Below are 25,659 nucleotides of genomic sequence, written 5' to 3'. Positions count from 1 at the left end.
CATCTGCATATCTGCAATCTTGATTCCAGCTTGTGTTTCATCCAGCCAAGCATTTCTCATGATGTACTCTGCATTTAAGTTAAATAAACAGGGTGACAATATGCAACCTTGACGTACTCCTTTCCCGATTTGGAACCAGTCTGTTGTTCCATGTCCAGTTCTAACTGTTGCTTCCTGACCTGCATACAGATTTCTCAAGAGGCAGGTCAGGTGGTCTGGTATTCCCATCTCCTAAAGAATTTTCCACAGTTTGTTGTGATCCACACAGTCAAAGGCTTTGGCATAGTTAATAAAGCAGAAATAGATGTTTTTCTGGAACTCTCTTGCTTTTTCGATGATGCAGCGGATGTTGGCAGTTTGATCTCTGGTTCCTCTGCCTTTTCTAAATCCAACTTGAAAATCTGAAAGTTCATGGTTCACATACTGTTGAAGCCTGGCTTGGAGAATTTTGAGCATTACTTTACTAGCGTGTGAGATGATTGCAATTGTGTGGTAGTTTGAGCATTCTTTGGCGTTGCCTTTCTTTGGAATTGGAATGAACACTGACCTTTTCCAGTCCTGTAGCCACTGCTGAGTTTTCCAAATTTGCTGGCATATTGAGTGCAGCACTTTCACAGCATCATCTTTCAGGATTCTCAATAGCTCAACTGCAATTCCATCACCTCCACTAGCTTTGTTCATAGTGATGGCTTCTAAGGCCCACTTGACTTTGCATTCCAGGATGTCTGGCTCTAGGTGAGTGATCACACCATCGTCATTATCTGGGTCGTGAAGATCTTTTTTGTACAGTTCTTCTGTGTATTCTTGCCACCTCTTCTTGATATCTTCTGCTTCTGTTAGGTCCATACCATTTCTGTCCTTTATTGTGCTCATGTTTGCATGAAATGTTCCCTCGACATCTCTAATATTCTTGAAGACGTCTCTAGTCTTTCCCGTTCTCTAGGTCGTAGGCACCCATAGAGCAGGTGTGTGTTCAGTCACCTGATCTCCTGGGCACTGAGCGAACACACAGTGGGAGAGAAGTCCATGCTGGTGACTGGCCGCGATGGTCACTCAGCTCACCTGAAGCGGACACTCACACCCAGGTCTTTGCACCCTGCGTCCTGCGTGCAGCAGACCAGCAATTGCTGAGCGGAGCTGCTTTGATGGGTAGGCTGAGGCGCCGTTCCTGGGCCCTCCTGATCCACAGTTCTGTTCCCCTTTGGACAGTGCCGTTTGATCACTTTTCAGCGTCCACTTACAAGCGTGTGACGTTTGTTTTCTTACCGTCTTCTGCCTTCAGGGAATGTGTTTTCTTTCTGTTAGGAAAATAAATACCCCTGGTGTGTGAAGCATGATGTGTCATGGGGTTGGCGTTCTGACCTCTGAGGAGGAGTGGGGACAGTGGCGAAGCAGGCCTCGGGCACATGAGGCCCCGCCGTCCTGCTGCTGCACCGGGAGGCTCGGGGCGTGGTAGCGTCCCCCCAACCCCGCCACCGCCGGCTGAGCAGAGGTGACAGGGCTCCCCGGTGTTCCCGAGGACACCCTGCCCTCCACGGCCCCCATCCCTCAGCCTTTGCTCTCATTACTCGTCAGGGAAGAGACCGTGGTAGGGACTGACCGCCCCAGCCTGCCGCGTCTCGGGCGGCGGCCAGGAGACCAGAGTCAGGGCCTCATCTGCCTCCCCTGCCCTGGCCCCACCCGCCCCAGCCCCGCTCTGCCGCCCAAAGGGGAGGAGGAGGAGGAGGAGGAGGATGGTCAACCTGGATGAGACCTGCATGAGGCTCCCCTGTGACATGCGAGGCCCCTGGGGTCAGGCTGTGGACACTCTTCATCGCACGTCTCAGTAAGATACGTGTCTGCCACTGCCGACCCAAGGGGACCCCCGGCAGACCTACAGACAGTTAGCACGCTGGCGTCAGCCCGGGATGAGAGTGCCATCGCGGCGCTAGAAGCCAGTCCACAGAGGGGCTGCCAGCCCCTGCTACTCTGAGAGAATCCTATCTGTGAGCACCAGGGCATTCAGACGTCTCATTTGCATCCCCTCGTCTGGCAGCTGTGTCGTAATTTAAACCCTGCCAGCAGAGATGTATGGGTCGCCATGTCAGGGAGCACAGGGGTGGCCATTAATGCCATGAGTTACAGCCGGTGGTGCCCGGTCAGAGTTAACTGTGAGAGACCAGTGATAAATTCCGCCTTTCCAGGGGTTCTGGGGACAGGGGAGAGGAGAGGGCTGGTTTCTCATATTTGAGGTCCTTCTAAATCACGGTGCTGACATTTTATTTAGAGAACTTGCAGCATGCAGTTTGTATGTGGGATGTTTTGCATCTGAGAGCAGCTTGAGACAGGGCCTCTCGGCTGGTGGCGGAGCATCTGCGCACAGCAGAGCCGGCGTTCCCACGCGGGTGCTGGGCTACGTCCTCCCCAGGGTCTGTACGCCCTGTAGCCTTTCAGACTACAGGGGAGTGCAGCGGATGGGAGTGGACTTGTTTGGAATCCCACTTGGCCACCCGCTCGAAACTTGATTTTGCCGGGCCTCGGTTTCCTCGTCTGTAAAGTAGAATAACAGCTCCCTTCCTAGTTGCCCAGCAGGGTGACTACAGAAGTGCGATGAGACGGTGTTTGGGAGACTGTGGGAATCTTCCAGGCCTGTGAGGAGAACTGAACTCTGCCAGAATGAGGCCTTGGAGTCGCTCTGCGTTTATCACCTCTTCCTTAAGATTGGTCTCCTAAAGCAAAGCCCTGCGTGTGCCAGTGTCGGCCTCTTAAAGGAGTCTCATAAGTGTGTGTGTGTGTACCTGCAGATGTATAGGGGTGTATATATATTTTCCTTATGTTCTTTTTCACATATTTGCCTCTGTGTCTAGCACTGACGAGAGATGAATCAGGTAAAACATTATCAGTTCAGGCTTGTCTGCCCTATTTGACACTTCCCTTTTGATGTTTAGCCAGAGTACCCCTTGCTCAAACATTATTCAGTGACTATAGACTCTTCAGTCCCTTTCTGTTTATGCTCCTGCATCTGACTCTGAATTCCTTGTAGAGGATGTGAAAAATGGGACTTCTGGGACCTCTGAGTGTCCAACAACAGCTCTTAAATATCCCTAGGCATCCCTAAATTGAACGTCTAAAATAAACATGATTAAAAAAAAAAAAAGAAAAGTACTTAATGAGCATATTGTAAAGTTGTAAAAACAAAGTGACGTTAACAAAACTTTTTTTTACTCTCATGATACATTTAGAATTATAATGTTCTTATCACTGCAATTGCGTAGGGAATTTCTAAAGTCTGGGTTGCAATAAATGCATCATAAATTCTAACTATAATTCAGATTGTTCTCGTTAATGTTTACATTAAACGTAATGGATGGAAAGTCGTCCTAAGACGAAGCATGACTAAGAACCTGGTTTCTGCTGCTTTAGGCTGAATCCTTAGTAGCTTTGAATATGCTTCTGCTGAGCTGTGGGCTGACGCAAAGTGATAAATATCTGTGAGGGCACCCAAATCCTCACCCTCAGTCCTAGGAAACTGAAAAGTCATAAAGATGCTTGCTGAGCGTGGTCTTTGGTACATCAGCGTGGAAGCAATTATTCAAGTACTGAGGTGAAAACTAATCCTCTTCAACTGCTGAGAAGCATCCCAAGCGAGAAGGGTATTTCAGTGGTCCCCCTTGAAAAATGCCTATTAAGATGGGGGTCATTGGCATTAGGAAGGCCTGAGGTTTTTGTTGTTTTTTTTTTATTGAGGAGTATATAATAATCACTCCCCATCATTAAGTATCAGACTGATGGACGGTGTCGTTAATGTGCTTATCTTGAAAAAACATCATTTGCTAAATTTTTCTCTTCCTTTAGTAAGTAGTGATTTAGATAAAAATCTGGTTCCGTTCATAGTGGGAGACAAGGAAACACAAACAAACGTGTAAAATGTAAAAGTAGAGGAAAGATATGACATAAGTACATATTAGGTTTTTGCAGTTATTTTGAAATTCAGTGTTTTCAGAATGGACATCTAAGAGGCAAATTGCTTATTAAAACTCATACGGTCAGGTCTCAGATTATGTTCTTATATACACTTGTTTGCTTCGAAAACCATCCATTTAAAATAACTTCCAGACTTTTATCCCATAAGGAAAGTCTGCTTATATATAAAATTAATTTTTCTGAATTATGGAACGAGCATGTGTTCATTGTAAACATTCTGGAAACTTCTGAAAAGTATAAAGAAGAAAAGTACAGTAACCTTTAATGCTGCCATCTAGCATAAGCTTAACATTTTAGGGTATTACTATATATATATTATATTATATATATATTATAATATATATATTATATATTAAATATATAGAGTAATATATATATTATATAATATATATTATATATTAAAAAGGAACATTCAAAATTATATATATTTAATATATATATTATATATTAAATATATATATAGTAATATATATATTATATATTATATAATAATATATATTATATATTAAAGAAAAAGGAACATTCAAAATTATATATAATTTTGAATGTTCCTTTTTCTTTAATACACTGAGTATTTCCCATAGGATTAATATTTGCCTGAATTGTGCTTATTAGTGACTCCATAATATCACTGTAGGAATTTGCTATGATTTATTAAGTCATTAACCTGTTGGCCACTTATGTTGCTTCTATTTTTTAAAAACCAGAAGATGAATTCTGAGGTTGGCATTCTTGGGTATAACCTTTGGATCCATCTCTGTTCCCTTACAGCAGGTTCTTAGAAGTGAATTTACAGATCACAGGTTATTAAGGATATGAAGAAATTTACATAGGACTGCCATACTTTCTAGAAAAGTTGCTTCGATGTCAGCAAACACATCACATCCTCACCAGCACTGTTAAACCTTTTCCAAGATGATGATCCACCTGATCTAATCAGCCATTCCTTCCAGGAAAGAAGGAGCATTCACCCAGTCCTGATCTGAGCTTCATCTCATTTCACTCTCACACCAGCACTGTGAGCCAGGGACCAGCTGTTATCCCATTTCACAGATGACGAAACATGCCCAGGGTGGATGAGGGGCTTTCAGGGGTCAGGTCACCAGACAAATGGGTGGAGTGTTTCGTCCTGCAGGCTTGGGCTGTCTCATCCCAAAGATCATTTTCTTTCTAGATTTCCAAAGTTCTCCCCTAGGTTGGATCACTGTTTATACTCATCGTTGTCTAGAGAGCAAGTCCTAATTGTATCTTGTAAACTAAACGTGAGTTGGAGAGCACCTAGTGCTTTAGTGGACAACCTCTAGTAAACACCATTTCTGAGGCTCTCAAGTGCCAACCCCCACCCCCACCCCGACACGCATGCAGCGGAGGTCAGCGTCCTGCCTTGAGGCTCAGGGGCCTCTCAAGCAAACCAGGTAAGCCGCCCACCTCCCCTCAGCATGCACGCGTGTTCATTCTACTAAATATCTATGAAATATTTTTTCCATATTTCACACAATCAAAATCACACGCAACATCTCTAAAAAAAAAATATATATATATATATAGCTTTAAAAAGCAAGAGAGGGACTTCCCTGATGGTCCAGTGGTCGAGACGCCGGGCTTCTGATGCAGGGGCTGCAGGTTCAGTTCCCTGGTCGGGGGACTAAGATGCCACGTGGCCAAAAAATCAAAACACAAAACTAAAAAGCAGCAGAGATAAACCATGGACTTAATATCAGAAGGAGAGGTTTCTTATGATTTGTTGGTAAATGTATCTGTGTCATTTCTGCCCAATTCCAGAGGCTCCCCGCCTTGCGATCACTGAGGGAAAAACACTTCTGAGCATTCGCTGGTTTCTGTTCCAGGTGTGCGAATATCCTGATGGGACCAAGTCTCTGAAGCTGGGAGACTTCGGGCTGGCCACTGTGGTGGAAGGCCCACTGTACACTGTCTGCGGCACCCCGACTTACGTGGCCCCCGAAATCATTGCTGAAACCGGGTATGCCTCCTATGGGGTTGGGTTAGTGCTTGAACTCTGGGAACAGGTATATTTGCCACGACTGCTGCTGTGGACTCTCATGCCTCCCGGGAACATGGTGGGTGGGAGAGGCTGATTCCCGCACCGTGACTTTGATCCCAGGAACTCCAGTTTGTGCTTGTACTTCCAAGAGCCCTGGGCCTGGACCTCTGTCCCAAGGCCAGTCTTGGAATCCAGATAGTGGAGAGTTTGGGAGAAGAGCAGATACCTTTGTCCAAAGGGTAGTTCATTCATCTGCATGAAACGAGTGGTTTGGTACTGAAAGGCCTTTTCCCCTAACAAACCAAGGCATGTCCTCCAGTCCTGTGGCGGGTTCGTGGGAGTGGCGTCCTGTCTCTCCTCCCACCCGCTCTGTTTCCCCAGCTATGGCCTGAAGGTGGACGTCTGGGCGGCTGGCGTGATCACGTACATACTGCTCTGTGGCTTCCCACCCTTCCGAAGGTCAGTGGCTCTTCAAGTGACCATCTTTGAACTGTAAAGTCTCTCCCTTTGATCGGGAAGCAGACATTCTACTCCTAGCAATCAGGACTGGAAGCGGGTCAATAAAAATGTCAGTAAAAAAATTGTATAAATGTACTGTTCACTTTTAAATCTTAATTTACAACCTATTAATGTATATTCCGCGTCCCCACTTTGGAGGCGACCCAGCCCTCTGCTCTGTGCCTGGCCCCCAGGGTTTCCCATGGTCATTCTTGCGTAAATCTCACCCCGCAGTCCAGTGTCTATGACTTCCATTCCCAGTCTTTTTCAAGAGTAGTGAGATTTAAAGATGCTCGCCAAGCAATCTGATCCTCCCAGGTAAGACTTTCTCCAGTTCTTAAGGGTTGTCTCTCCTACCTAATCTGACAGCTGTTTTTTTTTACCAACTCACTTTGCGGAGCATTTGACCTGGTTCTTGCAGACACAGGGAACTTATTCTTTTTCAATTAATTTTGTCCATTTACATACTATTTGGTTAAGGAGCATTACAAATACTTTTGGCATCAACAGGCCTGGGAAGAGCAGATTGACCCTTGATGACCATACACTCACCTGCTGGGAGGACAGGTCACGGGGTCAGGGTGTGTGGTGGGGACACCCCTCCTGAGCGGTGTACGAACAGGGGCCGTGTGGGGCTTCGCTGTACTGTCTCTCTTTACCAGTGCCATCTCCCTCTGAAGCACATGAACACTTTGAAGCAGATGTTAATCTAATGATGCAAGTTCGATGGTTTTCCTCTGACTTTTCTTGAATGCTGTTTTCCTTTTAATCTTTTCGTATGGTCATTTTACAACTGTTTGTAGAGTAGCTCCAGTGGGCCGGGCATCCTTCTAAGTTCTGGGAAGAGTGGGAAACAAGACTTACCCTGTAAGGCCATAGTGTTTGTAGTGTGCAGTCAGTCAGTAAGGGAAAAAATAGATTTATTTCTTCCCTCTCTCCTCCCACATTTTATTATAAAAGCTTTTTATTATACACACTTTATTATAAAAGCTTTCAAACATACAGAAAAGTACAAAGACACGACATTTATCTTTTTTTAAAATGATCTATTTTTAAAATATATTTTTTAACACTGGGTCTTGGTTGTGGCATGTGGGATCTAGTTCCCTGACCAGAGATTAAACCTGGGCGTCCTGTATTAGGGGCATGGAGTCTTAGCCACTGGACCACCAGGGAAGCCCCTAATGATCACTTTTTAGTTGAGTTGAATAGTTGTTGTTGTTTTTGCTTACATTAAATACAGGAATAACACAGATATCAGTCTCTACTTTTGAGAGGCTTATTGGTTTGAAAACACAGCATGAGAATATTGATCAAGCAGAATAACTGAGCGTGAGTTCATGCCAAGTTGAGGGCAGGCTCAGCTGAGCACTGGAAATCACAAAAGGTTTAATGAGAGATACAACACTGGAGTGGGAACTCGTCCTCGTGGCGTGGCTTGGGTTTCTCTAGGTTGGGCTCCTTCCGTCTGGCCATCCATCAACATCTTGGTTTTCCACTGAGATCATTGCCAAGGTGGGTTATTCAGACTGTAGGATATGACATATCTTAGTTTTTACTGAAGAATAGATTTGTTCTAAAAGTAGGGCTATGAATCATTCTGTGGATCGATTGAGCCATTCTCTTGCCTGGGCTGGCCTAGCGGGAGCCTGAGGTCCAGTGTAGCTCACTCACATGCCTGGTAGCGGCTCAGTGTCAGCTGGGACCACAGATTTGACTTAGCCACGTGCCCTCCAGCATCTGAGAGCGAGCATGGGCTTCACACAATGGTGGTGACAGCTTCCTCAAAGCAGCCAGAGAGAGCAAGTTCCTGCCTGAGTACCTTCCAGATCTCTGCTTGCTTCACATTTCTTGATTAATGTCCCATTGATCAAATGAAATCAAATAGCTAAGCCTGGGGTAAATGTGGGAGAAGTTTGTGTCCAAAGAAGGAGGGAAGTAATTCGGGGCTGTTTTTACAGTCACACGGTGCCCTAGCTGGTTTCAGTGATGACTTGCTTTGGGAACCAGTCAAACGCAGAGGGCAGTGGGGTTTGATAGCAGGTAACCCAAGGGCCTGGGGCTTCCCTAGTGACTCGGTAAAGAACTTGCCTGCCAATGCAGGAGATGTGGGTTCTATCCCTGGGTCAGGATTAGCCTTCCAGAAATGGCAACCCACTCCAGTATTCTTGCTTGGAGAATCCCATGGACAGGAGCCTGCCGGGCTGCAGTCCATAGCATCGCAGAATCAGACACACCTGAGCAGCCAACCAACGGCAACAAATCCAAGGTCCATTTACAGCAGAGTTTCCCTCTTTGGTTAAGCCAAGTTGAGAGCAGTTGGAGCAAGGTATGGAGGAGCAGTTGTAGAGGAATGTGTGCTCACAACTCCCTCTAGTGTTTCCATTTGCCAGTGCAGCCTAGAAGTTTTTTTTCTTTGACTTCCTTTTTCCTGTTTAACAAAAGAAAGACTCGAATTAACAATACGTATCTATTGTGACTTGTTACCTTGTTCTCTCTGTGGGATCTTCAGATCAGTCTGGCTAATCAAAAGCAGTAGAAGTACATTCTGAAAGCTGCTGCCTTAGAGGTTATATTCAGAAGCTGGTCCTGTAACTCTAGATAGCTTACCTTTGAAAATGTTTTCCCTCTCTCATATCATGTTGTGATGAAAGAGAATTTATTATGTTACATGTTAGTTGTGGAAGCATCTTCATAGCATAGAGAGACATTCTGGATAGATTTTATAACCTACTATAAGAGAGTCGGACACGACTGAAGCGACTTAGCAGCAGTAGCAGCATAGAACTGGTGGAGAAGGAAATGGCAACCCACTCCAGTATTCTTGCTAGAGAATCCCAGGGACAGAGGAGCCTGGTGGGCTGCCGTCTATGGGGTCGCACAGAGTCGGACATGACTGAAACGACTTAGCATAGCATAATATAAAATATTTACATATTTTATATATCATATATATCAAACTATGGAAATGGTCCTTTAAATAATGATAAATGACTATGGTTTAAGATTAAGCAAATCTGCATAAATTTGCTTCTAAAATAAAAGTCTTTCAACAGATATCTCAAAATATTTTCATTGTTCTCTAAAAAAGATTAATTGAACCCAAAGCTTTTTAATTAAAATTGTTCCTTGGAATTGACAGTTTGAGCTTCTTTAACTCTAGCATTTCCCATTCTTTTTTCAGGATTTTCGGGCATTAGTCCTAGGCTGACATGTAATATTTCATTGTTACTGAGAAGAATGTTGCTTTTCCAGGGTTTAGGAATTGCCTAAGGAAGTCTGTTCTTAGGGCCACTGATAACAAATAATACTTGCCTGACTATCCTGAGATGTTTGACGTTTCTCTTAAACACACACCCATACCCCCTCTAAGTGAAATGTTTTGCACATCATTTGTGAAATAGCTTACGACATTTTTCAGGTTACCTCATCTGACCTTTAACACCTCGGCACTGGAAAGAGTGTATACTCAGAGTCTTTTGCTGTTTTCAGAGTTTTTTCTTACTGGGCACTTCCAGACTTACCGTACTATACTGTTTGAGAATTAAAAAGTGGCTCAGAGGGTAAAGCATCTGCCTGCAATGCGGGAGACCCGGGTTCAATCCCTGGGTTGGGAAGATTCCCTGGAGAAGGAACTGGCAACCCACTCCACTATTCTTGCCTGGAAAATCCCATGGATGGAGGAGCCTGGCAGGCTACGGCCAATGGGGTTGTAAAAAGTCAGACACAACTGAGCGACTAATACTTACTGGGGTTGTAAAGAGTCAGACACAACTGAGCGACTAATACTTACTTACACTTATTTGCCAAGTGAGACTGAACTGCTCCTGGATTTTGACCTTGACTCCACCAGCCCATCCTGAGTTTTCTTCTAGGCTTCGCAGTGGCCTAGAGAGCCAGTGACTTGCTTCCCACTCTGGCCATTGATGCGTCCACCAAGGGAAGGGGCCATGTGGCCGTGGAGATGCAGTTTTCTGGGAGGTAGGGGAGGTCCAGTTTCCTGAGTTTTTCCCAGAAGTATTGCCGCATTTCCCTGGCACTGTCCATCAAAAATCAAGTCATCTTTTACTCTTTAGATACCTGTGTGCCGGTGCACCTCTGAGAGAGGCAGGCAGGGAGGGGTGCCCACCTAGGGGGCCTCCAACCCTGCAGTTCTAGGGGGTGTCCTCAGATGATGGGCTTTTGCTCTCACACTGAGCTTCAGTGAAAGGGTTCAGTGGGGAGCATGTTCCGCTGTGAATGTTTATCCAGATTCTGAACTCTTTATAGCTTTCCCATGGGTTGGCTGCTTCGCTGATCTTTGGCTGTTCTGTTGGGAAAGTAGAAGGGGGAAGGACAAGGAGATCTGACTCAGGTTTGCCGCTTCCCCCACTTATTATTATACCATGAATGATTGAGGGCAGATGCCGAGCTGCTTGTTTTTTAAATGAGGACTTGATGTTTTTTGTGGATTCCATTTTTTCTTGAGTCTTTGTTTTTTGTGGAAAAATACATGTAACATAAAATCTATCCCTTGAACCATTTGTAAGTGTACAATTTCAAGTGTTAAGTGGTATTAAATACATTTAAACCATTGGGTAAGTGTCACCACCACCCATCTCCAGAACATCTTTGTCTTCCCACGCTGAAGCCTGGTGCCCACCAAACAGCGTTCTTGCATCTCTGCTCCTCTCTCTCTCTGCCCTGCTCCTCCTTTCTCCACCCTCCTCCCCTCTCTCGCTGATTCCCAGGCCCCTGGAAGTGTTCCTTGGTTCATCACCTAGAAGGGAGAGTGTGTCATCCCAAGCGCCGTTGAGAGGCACAGCCAACCTGTGAAATGCCCACGCCAGAGACACTGGGCTGCCCTGTCCCCCGTCCCCGTGAGCTTTTTATTACAAAGCCGAATGGTGACGCTGACTCTTCTGTTTCTCTGTCACTGACTCAGTGAGAACAACCTCCAGGAAGATCTCTTCGACCAGATCTTGGCCGGGAAGCTGGAGTTCCCAGCCCCCTACTGGGACAACATCACAGACTCGGCCAAGGTACCCATCCTGGCCTGGCTCTGGGGGCGGTGGTGTGTTGAGGGGCCCTCGCCTGTCCCAGAGGATGGTGGCACATCGAGGGGCCCTCGCCTGTGGGCTGTTGTCGTGTTGAGGGGCCCTCGCCTGTCCCGGGGGGCTGTCGTCGTGTTGAGGGGCCCTCGCCTGTCCCGGGGGGCTGTTGCCGCTCTTGGTGTTGAGCTCCGGGTCTGGTCATGTGGCTCACTCCGCAGCATGGTGCCTGAAATACTTCGCCAGATTCTGAAAGCCGGCCTGGCTGTCTTCCCAGTGTGCCGAGGCCACCCCCTTAGGGCTTACAGACGCTTCTCTAAGGCCTCCCTGTGTGTCCCTTCATTTGTCCGAGAGCTGTGTCATAGCCCCCCTCGGCCTGCAGGCGAGGCCCCGTGCGGCCTGTGGCGTTGCCAGAAGGGGCAGCTCCGCAGCACCGGGCTGTGGATGACGGCGGTGGCCAGAGCCCGTAGGAGGGGACGCCGTGGTTTGTGTGGACTCGGGCGAGACCTCTCGTCTCGGTGCTGCTGACGCGGCGGCCATGCCTGGGGAGGTGGCCGTGTGATCGCTTCTGCGTCCAAATACCGAGCTGTGGTGCTGGCTGTCCCCTGAGGCACTCGGTGCAAACTCACGGTTCCTGTCTGTTGTTAGTCACCCCACTTCTGTCTCCTCTGTCCTCTCCTCTCTTTCTTCTCAGGAATTAATCAGTCAGATGCTTCAGGTCAATGTTGAAGCGAGGTGCACAGCAGGACAGATCCTGAGTCACCCCTGGGTGTCCGTAAGTACCCACGTCCCCAGGGAACCGATGTCTCTGTGTCCTCCTCGCCTGGGCTGTGGTGCAGACCGAGTTCTGGGTCCACGTCCTGTGGCGGATCGAGCGTCCTTTTCCGTAATGAGCAAGCAGCATGCAGCCTGCTCTCTGGCCGGACACAGCTGGCGCCAGGCTCCCTCTGTGAGTGGCCGGGCTCATCACAACCTCTGCAGGCCATGGCGTCCTCGCCTGTGAGGTGCGGGGATTGGCCAGGATGCTCTCTGAGGGCCTCTTCCTGTCATCCTGGAGTTTGAGAGTCTTCAGAGCTTGCCCAGAGATGAGCCTGTGTCAGAGCCTGATCTCTGCCTTCCTGGCACGTGGTCACGGGAGCACTCCTGCTCCCGGTGGGGCAGGCGGGAGCTGAGTGGAGGATGTGTGATGTTCGGAGAGTCCTCTGAGTGTGGGCAGTGCCTCGGGGCCCGGGTGAAACAGTTCACACCAGGGGAGTCTGTGTCCCCCTCAGTCCTGGGAGCCTGGGGCAGTGGCATTAACTCAGGGGCTTTTGCTGACTTAAGGGTGCCCCGTGCACCTTGGCCACCCAGGCTCTGTCCCCCACATTCTGACGACTCCATTCAGACTCTCTGGTCCTGTTATGTGACTTGGTTCTTGGACCAAGTAGCTGAGAGGCCACATTTTTTTATTGAGTGATAAAGACTAGACACTACCTGCATTCTTGACTAAAATGATAATTTTGATGTTTCCATGGGCAGGACCTGTACTAAATTAGATGGCATTTGTGCTGTGGAGGACGGTCTCTGAGCCCTGCAGAAGGTCCTTCTGCCCTCTCCTCAGCCCACTCCAGACCTCAGGAGGGAGGTGCATGGCAGAGAGTCCTTCCAGGGGGTAGGGGACCGCCCAATAGCAGTCGTTATTTTCAGTTACTTGACTTACATGGTTCCCCTGATCTCACGGCTCAGACGGCCCAGTAGGAGGAGACGGTGGGAGCGATGGATGGTGTGTGACTGCTGAGGAAGAGACAGCATGGACCCGAGACTCAAAATCTGTGTCTTTGATTTTTTTCTGTAGGATGACGCCTCCCAGGAGAATAATATGCAAGCTGAAGTAACAGGTAAACTCAAACAGCACTTTAATAACGCGCTCCCCAAACAGAACAGCACGACCACCGGGGTCTCTGTTATCATGGTAAGTAGGGCGTGTGGCTGCCCTTGGGCAGCTGCAGGTGCGGCCTGACTGCTCAGCTGACGGTGAACCCTGCAGAGTCAGTGGCCCCGTGCTCCCCTCTCATGGCCCTGGTGCCTTCCGGCTCCTCCCTCCACGACAAGAATGGCCTGGCATGTGAAGGGCACCATGTGGCCAGCTCCCAGTCTGCGGGTCCTGGGATCAGAGGGTGTGCAGGTTCCAGCCAGGCCAGACTGCAGGGCCCTGGGCCCGGGTCCCCTCCTCTTCTGGGCTCCGTGGGCCCTGGGCTGTGGTGTCTGTCCCAGCTCTGCTTTCCCCCCTAGAGAGGGCTCCCCAGCCAGGCGGGACTTGCAGCCAAAGGCAACGACTCCCTGACTACTCAGGGCTTCACAAATAGATTATTTGAGCTGTGAATGATTCTTTGGGACTGGGGATAAGAAACGGCTAGAGTTAAGCAAATTCCACTTTTTACAAAATGAGTATTTTGTGATTTTTAAAAGTTCAGAAGAATGAAAAAAAAAACTGGGTTTTTCAGGATTGGTAAAATTTAATGAGAAGTTAGTAACACAGATCCCCATATTTTGTCAGATCTTCCTTCTAAAATGTTTTTGAGGCAGCTTACCTAAATCCATAAACACAGCAAATGGAAAACGGCATTAAAGTACGTGAAGTAACGTGAAAGTGGGTCAGGGAGCTGGAGAAGATGGCAGAAAAGATAAAAGTGAGTCAGAAGTGTGGCCAGCAGCCCTCCCACCAGCTGTCCAGACCTGGGTCCTCGCTCCTGTGAGCCGTGAAGCTGGCCCCCGTGGGGCCCCCTGCTGCCCCCACTGCTCATAGGACCAGGGAGCAGCAGGGGCTGCCTTCCCGGGGAGAGGCAGGCTTTCTCTGGAGGTGGGGACCCACAGCCGGACAGCGGGTGACGGGCTGGCCATCCCTCCACTCCATCACTCTGGCCTCAGGACGGACCTCCCCCTCTGGAAAGGCTGATTTCCTCCCCGAATGGGAGGGAACAGTCACTTACTCTCGCAGCTCGTTGCACATCTGATCCTTCCCTTGGAGGCCTGGGTGCAGGTGGGAGCCGGGGGGAAGCCCACTGCTCTGTCCTGGGGTGAGGGACCCGTTCTCCATCCTGGGGACCCCTTTCCTCCTCCCCTGCCAGGCTGCAGGCCCCCCGGCAGCTCTGAGTCAGACGAGCGGGAAGGCCTCTTGAGCTGTGGTTTTCCCGGGATCTCAGTAGTGTCCTGCCAAAAGCCTGAGGCAGTGGGAGCTGTCACAGAGGGGCAGCTGAGACCCTGCGAGGAGAGCCGCCCTGCCCGAGCCACGGCAGGAGAACCTTCTCAGTGAGTCATTGCTGCCTGGGCTCGAGTCACAGCCCTGCCGCCAGCCATGCTGCCAGGCAGCTCCTGGGGAAATCTAGAAAAACCTGAAGCATCAAAAATTGCCACACTCACCATGTAATAAAAAACCTTATGAGTTAGCACACTTTAATAACCACACGTGAATTAAGCTTCCTGGTCTCCTAGAGGAAGAAGCTTTATAGGATTCACCCAGAGCTCATGAGAGCTTCCCCCCTGGGTCACCTGTTGACTCACGGCCCAGACGCGGGGCCTGTGGCCCACCAAGGTCTGGAACGATTGGCCCCTTTGCCTTTTGGCCCAGTACAGGCTCTGTTCTGGATGAGGATAATCCAGGCCCTCTCAGAACCTATGTCTTGGGGTTTACAAATGGCTTTTTTCCATTTGCTGATGAAGTTCAAGCATTCAGTATCAAACTCCTGACCTTTAACAGGACGTTTGCTTGAATGAACACTGCTTTATTATTTGTGAGTCTAGCAGTGATTGTGAGCATTGTGTGTTCACGTGTGTATTAAGTGTCTTGTCGGGCATGTTGGCGGGGCTCCATCTCACCCCCCCGGTCCCCACATAACTCTGCAGCTCCTTAGCTCTGGGGAGGTGCTGGCTGACCCATGAGATCCAAAACCCATGGGGGAGCCAGGAACACTTGTCTCCAGAGGGACCGGTTCTCCACGGCCAGAAAGCCAGCCTGGGAATCTGGCTTGTCCCATGTGGGCCTCCACGGGGAGGGCATCCATCCTCACCCGACAGAGGCCTGGCCGGGCATGGTTGTGTCCGGGCAGCTTGCAACGCTTCTGAGTCATCAGTCATCTGCCCCACCCCCGCCCCTGACCACCACCACCTTCACCACCTTCACCATTACTGTGTGTCTGTGTGTCCTGCCCTTGGGAACAGTTTCAAATGTTTTCTTAAAAATCCTGATTCACACACAGCTCTTCTGGTATGTACCTGTTCTCATATCTGGGCATGTAAGGCTCAGGTGGTTTCCTGCTGATACAGACAGTGTATCAGTGTCCTGAGGCGGGACCCTCTGGTTGGGTTTGGTTCTCCTAGAACCCCCAGAATGGGAGCCTGGGGCTCCGGTGAGGAAACGGTAGGACAGGAATGGTAGGTAACGGTGAGCAAGTGAAGCTGATGCTGTGTCTGCGTTTTGTTTGACAGTTTGACTTGACAGTTTGAGAGGCACTTCAGAGTTTCACTGTGTACCCCGCTGAGACTCTGGGGACCCCGGAGCAGCGTTCTGGTATTCACGTGCTGTGCTTCCTCAGAGCGGCCTCTAATTCTCAGCCCCTCTTGTCTGCATGCTTCTCTCAGACTCTGACAACAGCGTCCAGCTCTCGGCTTCTCACGGGTGCGGGTCTCCTGTACCTACTGGCACCCATTTTGGCCAAACACACCCGTGAAAACTTTCCTTAGAACTCTTCAGCTTGCCACATACACCTTGCTTCCCAGACCAAAAGCTGGTGAGGGCACGGGCGGAGGACCCCAGTCACCCTCCTGCTAAAGGTTGTCTTTCACTGAGGTGCAAATGTGTATCTTTTAGTGGACTACAGCGTTAAGATGGGCGCCTTTGCGAAGGCTTTGGTTCTTTCTGCGAGTGCGTTTGCAAGGAGGCACTGTCCTCCGTAAAACAGTGTGCAGTCAGCTAGGCTTTGGGATAGGAGAATGCTAGAGGGTAGGGTTTTGGTTTAAGTTGGGCCTGCGGGTTCCGATTGCTCTTGTATTCGCCCTGACTTGTCCTGAGAGGCTTAAGGAAAGGCCCTGCACCTGCAGAGCGGGCTCGGGCCTCGCCCAGGAGAGGCCATCTCCTGGTGGAAAAGGGAATTAGTGATAAGAAACCCCTGGTGGCTGCATTTTGTAGCCTCGTAGCTGACTTGAGAAAGAATGGATTCAAAAGGAGTGCTTCCTCACTCGGGGGACTGTGCTCCTTTCAGGGGGACGCTGGGAAGGATCGGGGCTTAATTTAAGTTAGACAAAACTGTTCCGACTGTGTTGCTTCTGTTGAAAGTAAGTCCAGTTTCTGTCCCCGCTTCTCTCCCGCTCCTCTCGCCTCTCCCGCCGCCTGCATTGCTTCCCCCTGGCTAGGCCCAAGGCGACGGTATGTACTAACCGCACCGCTCTGTTTCCTCCCGCTGCACACGTTCATGTTCTCGTCGGGAAGAGAAGAGGAGAAATAACCGTGGGGATGTTGGTGTCTTCGGCCCAGGGGAGGCTTTTGGGTGGAAAACGGCGGAAGAAGCCTCTCTGCGAGTTCCGTGTTTTCCCTGAGGGGGGGTCTGGCCTCTGCTCACACTCGCGCTCCGAAGCTTGTTGAGGCGCAGGGCTGAGTTTCAGATTTGGCTTTTCCCCAGTTACCTCTTCTCCAGGAAACGGAAAGTGCCCTTGGCAATCACCGAGTGTTCAGGAAGGGCCTGTGGAGAACACCTGTCTTCCAGTCTGCCCCAAGGGCCCCGCAGGCAGCCGCCCAAGGCCTAGGAAGCCCCATTTGTTCGCATTTTCTCCAGGCACTTTTTTCCGCTCCTGGAGTCCTGGAAGAACCGGATGGTTCCGTTCCCCATCAAAGTGGTTAGACGACAAGAAAAGGACTTCTGGTCTACATGCCTTTCCGCTAAACAGCTAAAGGTGCTGAGAACTGACAGAGCCCCGCGTTTGGAAAACCCGATGAGAGGACGCCTGGCCTGGCCTCCCTGGCCGAGCAGCAGTCCTCCTACCGGACGGAGGAGGAGGCAGGCAGGCCAGTTCCCAGCTCCAGGCTAGCGTCAGAGAGCAAGGGGACATCTGTGCCCCTGGAGCAGGGGAAAGTGAGAGTGTTAGTCGCTCAGTCATTTCCTACTCTTCGTGATCCCATGGACTGTCGCCCAGTAGGCTCCTCCGTCCATGGAATTCTCCAGGCAATAACACTGGAGTGGGTTGCAATGCCCTTCTCCTGGGGATCTTCCCTACCCAGGGATTGAACCCTGGTCTCCTGCATTACAGGCAGATTTTTTTTTTTTTAACCGTCTGAGCCACCAGGGGGAGCTGGTCACAACCCTTGGGGGTGTGAAGACACCCCACAGGAAGAGAAGGCCAGGGAGGAGATGCTGGAGGGTGGAAAGATGGGTGATGTTGTTACACCCCACATTCCCAGGCTTTTCATAGATTACCGGTCGCCAGTGCGGCGGTGGTTTCGGGGCGGGGCGGGGGTTAGGTATTATGGGTGACATGACTTAATCTTTCCAGTCTCCCGTTGAGGAACCTTCTTTAGAGAAGTCAGCAGTCAGGTGCCTTGCATTCCCCTGCGGTTTGCTTCTTGTCCAGGACGCTTCTGGGCTCAGATCCCAGAGGCTCCGGCAGGGTCGTAGGAGCAGAGGCCGCGGTGAGGGATGGCGGGACTACTGGGCCGACCGGGGGGCGCCGTTGGGCCGCGGGCGTTACTTCTCCTCTCCTGCTCCCGCCCTGCATGCTCGGCGTGCCCTGCTCGCTCGCGGTGCCGGGCTCAGGCGGCGGGCTCACGAGTCTTCGTCTCCTGCTCTCTCCCCAGAACACGGCTCTAGATAAGGAGGGCCAGATCTTCGGCAGCAAGCTTGGCGCCGAGGGCGGCCGGCCCGGCCTGGAGCCCGCCGCCCCGGCGCCCGCCGCGCCCCCGGAGCCGCCCCCGCACCCCGGCCCTCCCGCCCCGGCCCCGGGCAGCGAGCGGGCGGGGACGTGGCGCCGCCACCGCGACTGACCCGCTGCCCGGCACAGCTCCGCACGCCGCCGCCCGGCCGGGCGCCTCCGGGGCCTGGAGGGGCCCGTTAAGCGTCGGCTTCGGGGACGGTCCTCGGAGCGGCGGCTTTAAATGTTCGCCTTTTCAGTTCAGTGGACGTTGGACGGCATCGCCAGGAGACTGTGCAACTTCGATCCGGCATCCAGCGCATTTTTATAGAAACGCTTCGGCTGAACCAAGGTCTCTATTTAAGAAAACTCGGAGGGCTCCTTTTTCTCTCTCTTTAAAACAGCTCAGAACTGTATCTGACCCTTCGTGGGCACCCTTCCTCTGATGCCGGGGCTTGGGAGCTGGCTTCCAGCGGAAGTCCTGGGCCCCCGGTGGACCCCCTGGTCCCAGCGCTCAGCCCATTTCGGGGTCTCGCAGGTGCGGGGCGCGGGGCTCACGTCAGAGGACCCCGGGTCTGGACTTGGGCATAGGCCCCCGGAAAGGCCGCTGCTTCCTCCACGACGTGCATTTCCTCAGCTCTTCCCACGTCTGTATCGGGAGATGCCCGGGACGTTGTCCTTGGGGATTTTCGAGGAGAGGCAGGTGCCTGTGCGCCGGCGGGGCTTCCTTCTCCAGGTCCCACTGCGGGCACAGCAGGACCGACGTGAGCCCCTCGGAGCCCCCCAGTCTCCCTGTTCCATCCGCTTCTCATCGGCGGCGGGGACAACCCCAGGACGCGCGGGCCCGGTTGGGACTGGGCAGGAAGGTGCCTGCAGACGTCCTCTGTTACTAACCTTCTGGAAGGCTGCTGGCAGTTTTTCCTTTTTTCCACCACCCTGCTGTTTTTAATGATTGTACATAATCAGTGTATTTGTTTTCCCTGCTCATCTTCTAAAGGGGTGAGCCTGTAGTTCCTTCTCACTGTTAGACTTTTGCCCCCTACAAGTGTATCCAATAAACTCTTCCTTCTCGAGAAGTAGTCAGGGTGGCCAGAGGTTCCTGTGTGGCTGTTTGTTTGCATTGCAGTGTGTGGTTAAAGTGACGCCCGCCAGGGCCGGGTTCTGGAAGGTTCCAACGTTTGCTTTTGTGTTGGGGGCATGACTGGGAGGAGAGGTGCTCGGGAAGAACACATGGAGGTGCCCTGGATGCAGGTATATTTGATCACAGGTGCAAAAACACACAGCCAAGGCTCCAAAGCCGACAGGGATTATTGGTGTACAATACAGGACTCTGATGGAACCAGGGATCGGAAGGTCAGGCTTCCGGGAAACAGGGAGTCGGGGCCGCCATTGTTGTTTCTCTGTTTCTGTCTCTTTCAGAGACTGTGCCATCACTTGTCTCTGCTTTTTTCAGTGTATTTTGGCCCTTGATTTCTGTTCTCTGATGACAACTACTTGCTTGGGCTTAGCCTGGAACTGCTCTGTCCCCAGCTTCTCAAGTCCGTACAGCTCCACGGCTTGAAGTCATCTCTTCAGCTTTGGATCTCTTTGTCCCCATTGCTGTGTGATGATTCCTCCCTGGGCTGAGCCAAACCAGAGGCGGGTGACAGAATGCAGACGGGCGTCAGGGGATGCAGGCTTCAAGAGGAGGGTGGTGATGGGCAGGTCCAGAACATTCTGTTGCTTTCCTCACTAGTTAAAGAGCAAGATTTTTTTTTTTTTTTTTTTTACAGCTTCTAACAGAATAATGTTAATGAAAGTGAAGAGGGAGTTCCCAGGTGGTAAAGACTCTGCCTGTCAATGCGGGAGACACACATTCAATCCTTGGGTTGGGAAGCTTGCCTGGAGTTGGAAATGGCAATCCACTCCAGTATTCTTGCCTGAAAAGTCCCATGGATAGAAGAGCCTGGTGGGCCACAGCCCATGGGGCGGGAGAGAGTCACACACAACTGGGTGAGTATGGAATGGACACGAAGCGCTAATGTAACAGAGGAGAAAAATGAAAATGGAGGAATGACGGAGCGAGGCTGTTAGTGCCAGAAACTGGACCCCACTGCTTGAACTGCGAGGTTCAAAGACATTTGCCAAAGACTTAAAGTAAGTGGCCAGGGCAGTGCCAGTCGCAGGTGAGAGGACGAGCCCCTCTGTCCAGCACGTGCTCCCACACTCTGTGCCACACTCGATCGCCTGGGGACAGGAGTTGCCTGAGTCCAGGGTGGTGGCATGGCCTCGTGGTGACTGAGCAGCTCTTCAGTAAATAACTTCATCCCACAAACACCCAGAGCGGTGAGTGGTGGTAAAGGACCAGCCTAGAATGGGTGACACACTAGGGTCACAGACCTGGCAGGAGACAGAGCTCGAAGTTATAAGTGGAGGCCTGGGCGCCAGTAGCCAAGGAAGGGCTCCGCCAGCACCAGCAGGTTGTTCCTTTGCCCGCACATTCAGCAGACATTGACTGAGACCTTGTGCTGGTCTCAGGATCCAAACTAAATGCAGCTGCCCAACTGTTGGGTTCCTCCGCTCCTGCACAGTGAGAGAGGCATGGGCTTGGGTTATAGTCAGTCCCTTATTCCAGCAGGCGGATCTTGGCTACAGAAGGTAAAGCGAGGGAAGAGGTGACCTGCTGACATCACTGGGAGGTGCCTGCTGGGCTCAGCCATGGGTAAGCCTGAGTCTGCCTCTCCTCTTGAGTCAGGAAGATCCCCTGGAGAAGGGAATGGCAACTCCCTCCAGTCGTCTTGCTTGGAGAATTCTATGGACAGAGAAGATTGGCAGGCTACAGTCCATGGGGTTGCCAAGAGACCGGCCCAAGCAATGAGCACTTTCCCTTTGCTCAGAAAGGGTGCCATGGGATGAAAGTATATGGAATATACAGATTGGAAGCATTTGGCATCACTGCCCCCAGAATTCCTGCATGAATGAGACTGTGAAATGAGGATCAGGAGACACTGAGAACAGACCCAAACAGATAAACCACACTGGGAGAGAGAGCGTTGGGCAGTGATGCTGTCCCGGATGAGGGTCCCCAGAGCAGTTGGCCATCCAGTGGAAATACAGTGTAAGCCACATCATTTATCTGATACCACATTTAAAAAAAAAAGGAACAGGTGAAATAAATTTTATAGCATAGTTTATTTAGCCAAATATATCTAATATATCCAAAGTATTATTTCAACATATAATCAACAGCAAGTCATTGGGATGTTTTCCCTTATTTCTTTGTACTAAGTCTTTGATGCCTGGTGTGTACTGACACGGACAGCACATCCCAGGCTGGACCACACACGTTTCAAACATTTAACAGCCTCGTGCCCCCCACCTGCCACACTGGACAGTGTGGCTCTAAAGAAAGCCTGGGCGCTCGGTTTTCCTCTTCAGTTTTGCATGCGATGTGAACAACAATGGAGAGACTCCTTATTCACTGTTCTAAATGTGCTTATTGGAGTATAGTTCCTTTACAACCTTGTTCAGTTTCTGCTGTGCGCTGAGATGAGCCGGCTGTTGTAGGCAGACGGGAGCCCCCTCCCTCCGGGTCGGCTCGGACGCCGCACTGAGCCCCCTGTGCTGTGCGGGCTTCCCGCCGCTGGCCGTGTTACACGTGGCAGGGCGCATGCGTCAGCGCTGCCCTCTCAAATCACCCCAGCCCCCGCTTCCTCCTGCCGGTGCCCACGCGTCCACTCTCTGCATCTGCGTCTCCATTTCTGTCCTGCAGATAGGTTAGTTTGCACCATTTTTCTTGATTAAATATATATGCTTAATATATATTTGCTTTTCTCTTTCTGACTTCACTATGTAGGACTCTCTAGGTCCATCCACATCACTACAGTTACTCAATTTTATTACTCTCTATGGCTGAGGAATAGTCCACTGTATATAAGCGCCGCATCTTCATCCGTTTATCTGTTCTCGGTTGCTTCCCTGGCCTCACTGTTGTGAAGTGCTGCAGTGAATATTGGGGTACCCGATTCTTTGTGAATTGTGGTTTTCTCAGGATTTATGCCCAGTAGTGGGATTTCTGGTTCTATTTTTAGTTTTTTAAGGGACCTCCATACTGTTCTCCATAGCGGCTGTATCAATATACATTCTTACCAACTGTGCAAGAGGGTTCCCTTTTTCCACATCCTAGAGATGGCCATTCTGACTGCTGTGAAGTGATACCTCATTGTAGTTTTGATTTGCATTTCTCTAACAATTAGTGGTATTGAGCATTTTCCCGTGTGTTTCTTAGCCATCTGTATGTACTCTGGAGAAATTTCTATTTAGGTCTTCTGCCCATTTTTTGATTGGGTTGTGTGTGTGTGTGTGTGTGTTTTGATATTGAGGTGCTTGTATATTTAGGGGGTTAACTTTGTCAGTTACTTCATTGGCAAATATTTTCTCCCATTATGAGGGTTTTCTTTTTGTCTTGTTTATGGTTCCTTTGCTGTGTAAAAGTTCTTAGGTTAAATTACATCCCATTTGTTTATTTTTGTTTTTATTTTCATTACTCGAGGAGGTGGGTCAAAAAGGATCTTGCTGCAATTTATGTTGAAGAGTGTTCTGCCTTTGTTTCCTGTAGGAGTTTCTATAGTGTGTGGCCTTACATTTAGGTCTTTAATCCACTTTGTTTGTTTTTGTGTGTGGTGTTAGGAAGTGTTCTAATTTCATTCTCTTCCATGGAGCTGTCCTGTTTTCCCAGCACCACTTACTGAAGAGGCTGTCCTTTCTCCACCTTATATTCTCATCTCCTTTGTCCAAGATAAGTGGGTGGGCTTCTCCGCTGTTTTAAACGGGATGGATTGATTTCAGGTGACCTCAGCAGGTGAGGGTACTGATCCAAACCTGAGGTGTGAAATCGGAGCGTGAATATCCTGTAGAGTCAGTCGCCAAAGCCTTGGCGGTCACTGCCGCTCGGGAGAAACCCGGGCGGAGAGAAGCACAGCGAGACCAGGTTGTCTGGCGCCGACAGAGCCACGTCAGCGTCTGCGTGAGCCGCGTCCTGAGAAGCCTGTGCGGGTCTCGGGCAAGGCTCCGTGCTGGGTGTGTGGTGCCGGGGAAGCAACCACTACTGCAAAGAAGGCAGACAGGTGGTGGAGGTTTAAAGCACTGGCAGCCAAGGGCTGGTGGCAAGGCAGCCAGGTGTTGGCTACGACGAGCCAGAGGGCCCTCTGCTGGCTGTGTTCCTTCGCCGAGAGCGGCACGGGGTGCAGGCGTCTCTGGGGTGCTCGGGGTGCGGCCCGGGGTCAGTGGGCTGGAGGCCTGGAGGGTCAGGTATGAGCGCAGAGTTGGAGGAGCAGGCCAGTGAAAGGGTTGGCTGCTTTCTTGGGGCGAGTGGTTAGTTCTGGGAAATGCCTAGGTGTAAGTGGAAACAGTGTCAGACTTTATTTTTGGGGGCTCCAAAATCACTGCAAATTGGGACTACAGCCATGAAATTAAAAGACGCTTACTCCTTGGAAGAAAGTTATGACCAACCTAGATAGCATATTGAAAAGCAGAGACATTACTTTGCCAACAAAGGTCCCTCTAGTCAAGGCTATGGTTTTTCCAGTGGTCATGTATGGATGTGAGAGTTGGACTGTGAAGAAGGCTGAGCGCCGAAGAATTGATGCTTTTGAACTGTGGTGTTGGAGAAGACTCTTGAGAGTCCCTTGGACTGCAAGGAGATCCAACCAGTCCATTCTGAAGGAGATCAGCCCTGGGATTTCTTTGGAAGGAATGATGCTGAAGCTGAAACTCCAATACTTTGGCCACCTCATGCGAAGAGTTGACTCATTGGCAAAGACCCTGATGCTGGGAGGGACTGGGGGCAGGAGGAGAAGGGGATGACAGAGGATGAAATGGCTGGATGGCATCACTGACTCGATGGACATGAGTCTGAGTGGACTCTGGGAGTTGGTGATGGACAGGGAGGCCTGGTGTGCTGTGATTCATGGGGTGGCAAAGAGTCGGACATGACTGAGTGACTGGACTGTACTGAAGTGATAACAGTTCCTAGTTTACAGAGTACCTCATCCTGTGTTGTTTGAGCCACATCACAGCCCTGAGAGAGACACTCACTTTGCTGTTCAGCAGATGGAGAACCCATCCGAATGGGTTCCCAGGGCCCAGAGCAGGTGCCCTGCCCCTCCAGGTGGTCAGGGATGCTTAAGGGGGAGCGTCTGTATCCTGAGGCAGAGGTGGGACAGGCTGGGGGAGACCCCTGACAAAGTGGTGGAAAATCTAGGCAGCTAAGATCCCCTGGAGGAGGGCACAGCAACCCACTCCAGTAATGTCTCCTGGAGAATTCCCATGGACAGAGGAGCCTGGTGGGCTGCAGTCAGTCCATGGGGTCGCAGAGTCAGACACAAGTGAAGCGAGTGAGTAAGCACGCAAGAAGTGATCAGGCCACAGCAGGTGTGGTCTGTTAGATCAGGGAAGCTGATGTGTGCAGCTCTGGTGAGTCCCGGCCAGTGAATTTCAGGAGGCTACTTCATGATAAAATCCACAGCCTTGAATTCAGTGGGGATATGTTGCCATCGTCAGGCAGCTGAGGGGAAGGAAAGGGTATTTGGTATAGAGACCACACAGAAGCCTCCTTCTCTTTGGGCAGAGCTGGCAGCATGGCCTCGGTGCGGTCAGGAGGGTTTCAGCTGGAGTCTGAGTCACCTGCCTCAGAGGCCGGGCACCTGCCCGAGATCAAGGCTGGGGAGCCTCAGTTGATCCAAGTCTGAAGCTGCAGCGCAGCCGGCTGGTTTGGCGAGGAAACTCACTCCTGGACTTGCGACAGGAAAAGAACTCATTGCATGCTTCTGACACCTGATGGCTGAGGTCCCGGGACTCAGAGGAACACTTGTAGGCGGCCTGCGCCCCTGGCCTGCAGGTCAGCCCACCCTGTTCATGCGAGAGAAGGATGTGTGCGCCCTGATTGAGCAGTCTGCATTGCTGGCTCCGAACTGCAGGGCAGGGAGTCACGTGTCGGTGTCATTCATCGGAGCCTCGGGCTTTTATGTCGTGATCCTGTGATTGGGACACCCAGGACTCTACTTTTCATCACGGACTCTACTTTTCAGGTCTATTGAAAAGAAAGAGCCAAAAGATGTTGCCCCCACTCATCTGAGAGGAAATAGAAGACACAGAATGTTTTTGATTTGCTATTTTATGGTCTTTTCCATCTTCCTTGATTCTCCCTTGCAGTGACAAGTTGCAATGCCTACAGGATTAACGTCATTTATGTTACAAAAAAGAGAGGCAGCAAGGCTGATCACTCTCCTCTTTTGTCCCTCTGTGATGGGG

At 50.5% G+C, this 25,659-nt stretch overlaps 1 protein-coding gene across 7 annotated transcripts in view; it reads left to right on the top strand.

Moving 5' to 3' along the window:
• The window catches only part of DCLK2 (doublecortin like kinase 2), a 188,842-nt gene extending 169,394 nt beyond the window's left edge, over positions 1–19,448 (top strand). For 4 of the 7 annotated variants that reach the window (XM_024977551.2, XM_024977550.2, XM_024977549.2 and 1 more), the window contains 6 exons: positions 5,811–5,944; positions 6,347–6,424; positions 11,388–11,484; positions 12,188–12,268; positions 13,328–13,444; positions 18,317–19,448. In XM_024977551.2, the coding sequence (XP_024833319.1) occupies positions 5,811–5,944; positions 6,347–6,424; positions 11,388–11,484; positions 12,188–12,268; positions 13,328–13,444; positions 18,317–18,502 (693 nt within the window). In that variant the 3' untranslated portion in view covers positions 18,503–19,448. Of the gene's footprint in view, positions 1–5,810; positions 5,945–6,346; positions 6,425–11,387; positions 11,485–12,187; positions 12,269–13,327; positions 13,445–15,957 lie in introns of all 7 variants that reach the window. The other 3 variants (XR_003029975.2, XM_005217493.5, XM_005217490.5) reach the window with 3 other exon arrangements.
• Positions 19,449–25,659: the final 6,211 nt, after the last annotated feature.

This window comes from Bos taurus, chromosome 17 (genome assembly GCF_002263795.3).
Source record: "Bos taurus isolate L1 Dominette 01449 registration number 42190680 breed Hereford chromosome 17, ARS-UCD2.0, whole genome shotgun sequence".
In the NCBI taxonomy this organism is placed as follows: Eukaryota; Metazoa; Chordata; class Mammalia; order Artiodactyla; family Bovidae; genus Bos; species Bos taurus.
The sequence above is the reverse complement of the archived record's forward strand: the minus strand, read 5'-3'. Positions and strand labels throughout refer to the sequence as shown.